The following is a 9,197-nucleotide window of genomic DNA, read 5'->3' on the forward strand; positions in this document are numbered from 1 at the left end:
CACTCTTTCAGGCGTCCATCTTTGCAGAACACCTGCCACACACTTCCTGGGGGTGCACCCAGCTTGCTCACCATGGCTCAGGACCGTCCCCAGCTGCCCCGTGCAACCAGACGCTCCCTCCTCGGCAAAGCACACAACCCATGTCCCCAGGCTCACGCCGGTTCCAGCGGATGGCTATCGGCATGCATACTCTGTGTCTCCACTCTTTTGTCTCTGAAGGACTCCACGGCAGAGCCTGTGGGATTCATCTCCAAATGGACTAGAGGAGATGCGACGTGGTGATGGATGAGGAGGTGGCAAGAGAGAGACTCCAGCCAACACAGGTGCTGTTATTCCCCCACAGAGGTGACACTCATGCCTGTGAGGGAAGGCAAGAGGAGTTGACTACCAATGGGTAGTGGGAGCACTTCCTTTAAAAAGAGGCTTAAAGGCATTCCAGAGAAAATCGGAAAAATATGACTATAAACAAAATGTCAGATGACATACTTATTTTCAAGGGTAACAATAAAACTGCGATTATGTGGGAGAATGTCCTTATTCTTAGAGGATGCATGCTCAAGAATTTAGGAGTGAAATGTCGTAGTCACAGCTCACATTCAAATAATTTAATCACACACATACACACACCAGGTGTATATAAAAGCAGCAAGAGGGAAAACACATCAAAATGTTAACACCTGTCAACTCTACATGGAGGGTATATGAATGTTCGCTGAACCCTCTCTGACTCCCACTGCACATACGGAAACATTCATAAGACCAAGCTGAAGGGCAAAGCTGACTTTGACTTTGTCTGGATAAAAACAAAGAAGAAAGATTGACCCCAAGTACAAATTTTAAAAGTCTCCTCCCTTCTGGTCCCTCATGACTGGGGTCAGACTCAATCTGTAGGGGAGTCGTAGAGAGAACAAGCCCCAACCCCTCATTTTACTTACAAAGCTGAGGCCAGAGAAAGTAAAGGACTTATCCGAGGTCATACAGCCACACAGCAGCAGAGCTGCGACTTTGCTCTAGACGTCCTGCAGCACATGCCCCTTCTTTCCCACTCAGGACTGACCTGTAATTATTTCTGGAGACGATGGCGGGCTAAATGATTCCGAATACGCTAAGGCTAACGGCCGAGAAAAAAGTATGCAGACTCAGTCCGTTTCCCAACGACCTCAAGTACACACACGACGTTCGTCCTGACGTGATGTGATAGGTAGCTCCCAGCACCACAAGATACTGGCTTTTCCCTCAAAACTAAACGCGCACCGCTACGGAAGAGGCCTGCAGGCGTACCTCCCGGGCCTCGTGCAACGCCACGCTCCGCGGAAGCACCGCGCAGGCGCAGACAGCAGCTTGGACTCCTCCGCGGCACCGATAGTCCCGGCACCGGGGGCGGAGCGTCGCGGTACCGCGGCGGATGAATCACTGCTCCGGAGCAGCTCCACGCGTGACAACACTTGGTGCGTTGCAAGGAAGAGTCGTCGCCGTTGTACTGCCAGAGCACTTCCAGGAACTGGTCCTGCACATCCGACAGAGGCAGATCCCACCTTGCAAGAATGGCTGAAAGGAGCCAGGGATGTTCCTACGCCAGGACAAAGAGCAGCAGCCAAAGGGTGGGCGCATGCGCAAAGAGTAGCGTTTACTTTTTTTAATAGTTGGAAAAAATCAAAAGAATATTTCATGACGTGTGAAAAGTATATGAAATTCGAACTTCATTGTCGAATTTCAGGAACTTTATTTTCAATAAAATAAAGTTTTTTTGGAACACGACCACACTCATTTATATATATATTGCCAGTGGTTGCTTTTGCACTGCAAATGGCTGAGTCCAGTGGTTGTGACAGAGGTGGTCTGTGGCACTCTCATGGCTTCCCACTGCTGCTTGGTGCATTGTAAATTACAGCCAGTTATAATTCAATAGCATTTCAAGTACCAGACTGGGATGTTGTGATACAATAAGACATATACCTCCGGTCTTCAGCCCTGACTGATGGGGTGATAGGAGTGTCCTTTGTTATTCATAATAAACCCTCTACCTGAGTTTCAGTCAGACCTGAGTGTATGCTGATGAGGTGACTCTTGGTGCTTCCCTAGATAGCTTCAGGATGGGAGCTGGTTCCCAGAACCAACCTTGTGATGAGAGGATTGGAACTTTCAGCTCTGCTTCCTGACTTCCAGAGATGGGAGAGTGGCTGGATAATCACCAATGGTCAGTGACTTAGTCAATTGTGTCCATGTTACGAAACTTCCATACGAACCCTAAACTACAGGATTCAGAGAGCTTCTTGGTTAGTGAACACATTCATGTACTGGAAGAGTTGCACACCCAGACTCCACGGGGACAGAAGCTCCTATGCTGTAGACCCTTCCAGACCCTTAGCCTATGTACCTCTTCATCCGTATCTTTTACACGATCCTTTAATATAAATAGGTAACAATAAGTCAAGTGTTTCCCTGGGTTCTGTGAGCCATTATAGCAAATTATCAAACCTGAGGAGGGGGTCGTGGGATTCCCCAGTTTACAGCCAAGTTGGACAAAAGTATAGGTAACCTGGGAACCCACTACTTGTGATTGGTGTCTGAAGAAAGAGGGCAGTCTTGTGGGCCTGAGCCCTTAACCTTGTGGGTCTGTGTTAACTCCAAGTGGTTAGTGTCAGAATTGAACTGACTTGCAGGAAACCCAGTTGCTGTCCACAGAGAATTAGATAATTGTTTGGTGTAGAAAACCCACACATATTTGGTGTCATAAGTGTTGTGAGTAGATAGACATAGAGAACAGACTTGTGGTTGCCAAGGGGGAGGGGAATGGGAGAGGGATGGATTGGGAGTTTGGGATTAGCAGATACAAACTATTATCTATAGAATGGATAAACAACAAGGTCCTACTGTATAGCACAGGGAACTATATTCAGTATCCTGTGATAAACCATAATGGAAAAGAATATGAAAAAGAATATCTATATAACTGAATCACTTTGCTGTATAGCAGAAATTAACACATTGTAAATCAATGCTACTTCAATATAAAAAATATAAGTGTTGTAAGTAGAGAGAACAGTTTATCTTTATACACATAGAGCCAAACCACCTTTTTTAAAAATTTTTACTACCAGTGCATATTCATCATGTTAAAACAAGCAAAGAAGGGAAAAGTGAATTTTGAATGTCACACTAATAGGGCACTATGGATTGTGGATTATTTTGTTATCAAATTAGATGCCAAAGCACTGTATTTATTATGCAATGAAACTATAGTTGCGCTAAAAGAATACAACATGTGTTGACATTTCCAGACTAAGCATTCATTGCACTATTCCAAACTCAGGGGAAAAATGGTCAGGAAAATTACAAAGTTTAAAGTGAAATATCTCATCACAACAGAATTTCTTCAAGGGACTTCCCTGGAGGTCCGGTGGTTAGGACTTGGCAATTTCACTGCCGTGGGCCGGGGTTCAATCTTTGGTGGGGGAACTGAGATCCCACAAGTTGTGCGGCACGGCAAAAAAAAAAAAAAAAAAAAAAAAATCTTCAAAACAAAAAAGGAAGTGAGGCTGCAAGCAAAGTGACTTTCTAAATAGCTCATTTGTTAGCCAAGCAAGAAAAGCCATTTACCTATGCTGAGTTAATGAGATCATGTTTGATAGCAGCTGTAAACAAATGTGCCCAGAGAAAATTAACTTAAGACTTTAGCCTTTCACTGACAACTCTTGCTTAAAGAGCTGAAAACATTGGGAACAAGAAATAAGACAAATGATTTGGGTGGCTTTCCTTGGCTTTTGATGAATAAACAGATGTTACAGATGCTGTTAACTATTGTCTATTTGAGGAATCAGTGGTGAGTTTGAAGTGAGTAAAGAATTAGCCTCCAGGAATAGTCCACATGGGATAACTACAGGCAAGAATATTTTCCAGAAAATTGAGGAAACACTCATTCAGTACCATCTGAAGTGGAATCTGCTGAAATGTATTACAGTTGATGGTTGTTAAAATCTGTGTTGGGCAGAAAAAAAGTTTAGAGTGGGGACCGCGCAGAATGCAAGCTTTCCTTGAAGACTGTAAGGAACTTGAGGTCTGAGGAAGTAAAAGCAGGGACACCAAACACAGCCCCACACTCAATTCAGTGTCAGGGTGAAAGAATGCGGGACCAAAGACCCCCCTCATTGATGCTACGGCCGCCTGACTTGCTTTGGGCGATGAAATGATGGAAATGATATGGCCTCTCCTAGAAGGAAGCTTTAAGAGTTTTTTTGTGTTGCCTCCATCTCTCTTTTATTTCCCGCTCTGTCTACAGGCCAGTGTGCCCCAAGCAGAGGCTGCTGGTTCAGCATGGGTCTCAGAATAAAGAGATGAACAACAGAGCCACTGATGACCCATGACAGGTATGAACGTGAGACAGAAACAAACCTTTGCTGTGTAAGACATTGACATAACTTAGCATGAGTTAACAGATACAGCGATGTTAGATTTTGACACTTTTATTCATGACGTTTTTATTTCAGCCAGAAAAGGGGATTTCATGGGCCTTTAATTTCACCTAAGTACCTTATTTATACACGAAGGTTTATACGGTTCAAATATGATGTTTTATCTTGCTGGTATTATGACTAATATGGCTACACCATCAAATGTTGCTCCCTCAGTAAACTTCTAGTTTACTGGTGAGGCTGGACTACATATCTGGGCCATAATTCAAAGTAGCAAAAAAGGGAGTTTTCATTCTAGGATTATGGGACCGTAATTAATGTCCTTCCTGACAGATTTCAGAGGCTTCTGCAGGCAGCAGAAGAACTGCCTATCTCATTTTTTTTTTAACATCTTTATTGGAGTATAACTGCTTTACAGTGTTGTGTTAGTCTCTGCTGTATAACAAAGTGAATCAGCTATACGTATACATATATCCCCATATCCCCTCCCTCTTGCATCCTCTAGGTGGTCACAGAGCACTGAGGTGATCTCCCTGTGCTATGCCTGCCTACCTCATTGAAACTGGTCAATGCTGGCCATTCTTGTCTGCTTGCTGCCTTTGAAAGGGAAGATTCACCCTGGTTGACGCAGGTTTGCCTGTTGAGTCCAATGAGCCATTGGAAATACTAAAAACAGGAAAATGATCCTTTCTCAGGGAAGAGTTACTAATCTAAGGTAGGACCCCAATGGGCCCTGTTTACTCGCGGGGGGAGTCTGTGCATTAGCAGCTAAAACCCAGCCATTTGATTCTCTCTTAATCCCCTTCCCTGGCATCAAGATAGTGGGTCAGAATTGAAACTCTGGAGAAGAAAACTATGGGGAACACTTAAAGGACAAAGCATGGACCTTCAAAAAGGCAGAAAAAGGAAGAAGCAGCAGCATGGAACCTGAGGAAACAGAACTTCAAGGAGCACATGTCCACAGGATCAGACATAGTAAGGGGCTCAGGGAAAAGAGATGTGAACCCTACTAAGCTTGGCCATTTGGGAAGCTGGGGCTGTCCTATTCCAGAACCGCTTCAAGGGAGTGAACAGGTTAGAATCAAACTACAGTGGGGTGAAGAGAGAATGACCCAAACACCCACCTGACTTGCTGAAGTGAAGGCAGCCCTCTTTGACCACGCTTTAGAGAGCTTGGCTGAGAAAAGTGGGAATAGACTGGTGACCAGAGGTTAACCGGAGGTCGAGGGCCAACAAGGCCAAGGGATAGATGTTCAGTTGTCCCCTGTACCTCGGTATTTGCAGGGACTGGTTCCAGGACACCCCGTGGATGCCAAAATCCAAGGATACCCAAGTCCCTTATATAAAATGGTATAGTATTTGCGTATAACCTATGCATGTCCTCCCATATATTTTAAATCATCTCTGGACTACTTACAATACCTAATACAATGTCAATTGCAAATTCAAGTTTTGCTGTCTGGAACTTTCTGTAATTTGTTTTCAAATATATTCAGTCCTCAGCTCGTTGAATTCAAGGATTTGTAACCCATGGACATGGAGGGCCCACTGTGTTCCACATTTTCCTATGTCTATATTTGTACATTTACTATACCTGATGCTATTTACTTAAAATAGCAAACAGCAAATACTCATACCCAGCTTCTTCCACTAATCCCTTGATTCCTACTCTCTATTCCTTCCCCCGCCTTAGAAACACACACACACACACACATGCACATACACAAACACACACACACACACACATGCACATACACAAACACACACACACACACAACTATATGAGGGACCAACAGGTGCCCTTGAGGAAAAGAGTTGCTTGGCCTGACCTTAGACTCCAGACCATCAGGCACTAAGCCCAAAACTGCCAGAAAGAGTGGGAGTGGGAAGTGGGAATACAGGGAAGGAAAGGTTCCACTGGGCAGGTGTTTGGTCAGACGCATGATTTCAGTATGAAATTCTAGAAAAGATGAATGGCACTTTATAGGGAATGAAAATCAACAGCATTTCTAATTTTATTTCTTGATAAGATGATAGCAGGGATCTGTGAAAGCTGATGAGCTTGGCAAAATCCGCCCCCAGGAAGGGAGAGGAAGGGAGAAGGATCAGGGCTGGAAGCAGGGAGGGGACCCCGGCGAGGCGGGGCAGCTGCTTTTCAGGTTTGACCTCGTCAGGAAGGCGCAGGCTTCCAGAAGCGCTGTGGGACACAGCAAAGCAGGAGATTCAGAAACTGATTCCTTTTTTTTTTTTTTTTTTTTTTTTTCAGTACATCAATCAAAGAGGACACTAAGACAGACTTTCCTCTGCCCTCCCACCACTGTAGGTCAAGGCTTGCCATCCCCACACTTCCCCACTGTCCGTCCTGCTAAGAGCTACAGGACCCAAGGGAGCACACAAAAGCTCTGGTCCTTATCAAGCTGCGAGATTCCCTGCTCTGGCCTGAGTGACACAGCTGCCACCCACTTGTCTCCAGGTGAATCAGCTGTCACACTCTCAAGTTCACAAGGTATTGATGGTCCTCGAATTAGTTCTGGAATGTGAGCAACTGATCATCTTCATGCAAATCTGCTTGCAGTAATATCCACCTACTCATTCACTCATTCATCCGTGAATCCCTCCTGAGCACTAGCTTTGTGTGAGCCTCTGTGTTAAGTGCTTGAGGATTCAACACAGACAGATAAGCCCTGCCCTCAAGGGGTGTACCATCTGTGCAATCCTGAGCGGGCTGCTCACGAGAGTAGACCTGCAGCGCAATTTCTAAGCGTAGCCCTAGATCCACCTGCCTCACAATTCCCTGAGATGTCCGTGGAAATAGCAGGGTTTCCTTGGCACTCTTGACATTTGGGGCTGGGGAATTCTTTGTTGCGAAGGCTGTTCTGTGCGTGCTCTGTTTAGTAGCATCCCTGCTTCTACCCACAGATGCCAGCAGCACCCCCTATATCATGAGAATTAAAAATACCTCCTGGCCTTGCCAAATGCCTCAGGGGCAAAATCATCCCCGGTTGAGAACCACTGATATAGAGATTCTCAGCCCTTCCCCAACCCCTGGACCAGCACACAACACCCACCAATGCCTCCAGCTCCCCTGGTGAGGGACCAGGAATAGGAACCCAGATGACATCAGTGCACACAGAGGAGGCAAAACTTGCCGAAACTCTAGAATCATTGCCTGGAGGCTTAAAACACTCTGCTATGTCTTCTAAATGTTTTTAAAGGGTTAAATTATTGTCAATACATTTTCCTGGCTAAAATGTTTTTTGAGAATTTGTATTCTCTATGGTTAGTACTTACGGTAACTGCCTAGAAACCAGAATTTGTCATTTGTCAATATATATGTATATATATATGTATACCTTTGTGTGTATGTATATACATACGTATATTTACAATCGCTATCAGCATTATAAAAAGTTAGCGTATTACTACGGCTTTATTTTATTCTCTAGCTCTTTCACCTCATCAATGAGAGTGTAATTTCCCAAAGTATAGAGACGTTGTATTGCCTTAACGTTTTTATACCCGCTTCATCCCTAGAATGTTTGGCCCTCCAACCTTGACCTTCACCTGCGGTGCTTTCCCAGTGATGCTACCTATGTTCCACTTACGGGAGGTTGAGCATTTTTTCAGGTTAGCAATGGCCGTGACATACTCTGGTCCCAAATATTTTTCGTATGTTGTTTTGCCTCCAAGTTTGGCCAGACACTCAGTGTTGTCATTGAACAGAAGGTTTTGGGTCTCAGACTGGAATAAGCAAAACTTGCCCGGGCAGTCTTTTCCATTTTTCCCAAACTGAGCCTGTGTCAAAAGGGCAGACAGTAAGAGAGCAGCAGAGGAAAACAGGAGAGGTTATGGATTCGGGGAGGCCAAGGGCATTTCTTCTGCACAAGATCAGCCACAGGAAAACCATGGGGCAAAAGGAGCTAAGTTCTGGAATCACTCCCCTGTCCTGGCTAAGTCTTCCCCTGCCCCATGGGCGCCTGCTCCACACCCCAGCCCAGTGCCCAGGCCCCTCACCACTTCTGATCTCACCTCCCGCCATCTTGCCCTTCTTTTTAATCTGTGGCCTCTTCCCTTAGAACTTCTTATGTGTGACTAGGTGACAGCTGAGGATTTTGAGATCCACCCCCAAAGTAATCACCTCTAGCATTCTAACAGGCCAGCTCTCCCAGAGAGGCAGACTGCATTGGAAATCCTCTCTGCCACGGACCCAGTCATTGCCTTGGGCAGGTCACTTAGCCTCCCTTGGGCCTGGTTCCTCCTCCATGCCCAGGCCTCCCACGGAGGTGAGCTGCAAGAGCCAAGCACCTGCATGGCAGCAGACCTCTTACCAGCACCCGTGAGTGTGCACAGTGGGGGCTCCATAAATGCTAGTTATTGTGCCAATTTTTACATTCTAGGGCCACTTTCTTTAACGCACATCTAGAAACATGCCATTTTAATACAGAGCTAGATGTCCTAACAGAGAATCCCACACTTCAAGGAAATTATAGGATTTCCTTCAAACCACTTCACGTAGATAGCCTTAAATCTATACAAGTTCTGGGTTTGTTGTTTTTAGAGATTACAAATGCAGGGGCCCTGTCTAGAACATCCCCAGTCGGCCCGGGCTCTGGAAGCATCAGCAGAGTAAATCACTCTCTACCTGGCTATGGGAGGAAGGCTCAGTCACCTCCCTCATTTGCCTGAAGAACAACAGGAGGCTCAAGGAGAGAAAGCATCTCCCAGCCAGGCCGTGAGCACACGTCCAGGGCCGTGAGACTCAGGGCAGCCCCCCCCCCCCCCGCA

At 45.6% G+C, this 9,197-nt stretch overlaps 1 protein-coding gene across 4 annotated transcripts in view; it reads right to left on the reverse strand.

Moving 5' to 3' along the window:
- Nucleotides 1-6,396: 6,396 nt before the first annotated feature.
- The window catches only part of LTF (lactotransferrin), a 29,479-nt gene continuing 26,678 nt past the window's right edge, over nt 6,397-9,197 (reverse strand). For 3 of the 4 annotated variants that reach the window (XM_007470248.1, XM_007470251.1, XM_007470249.1), the window contains 2 exons: nt 8,018-8,207; nt 6,398-6,609 (listed from right to left, as the gene is read on the reverse strand). In XM_007470248.1, the coding sequence (XP_007470310.1) occupies nt 6,518-6,609; nt 8,018-8,207 (282 nt within the window). In that variant the 3' untranslated portion in view covers nt 6,398-6,517. Of the gene's footprint in view, nt 6,610-8,017; nt 8,208-9,197 lie in introns of all 4 variants that reach the window. The other variant, XM_007470250.1, reaches the window with a different exon arrangement.

Source organism: Lipotes vexillifer, unplaced genomic scaffold (assembly GCF_000442215.2).
Source record: "Lipotes vexillifer unplaced genomic scaffold, Lipotes_vexillifer_v1.1 scaffold942, whole genome shotgun sequence".
NCBI classification, from domain to species: Eukaryota; Metazoa; Chordata; class Mammalia; order Artiodactyla; family Lipotidae; genus Lipotes; species Lipotes vexillifer.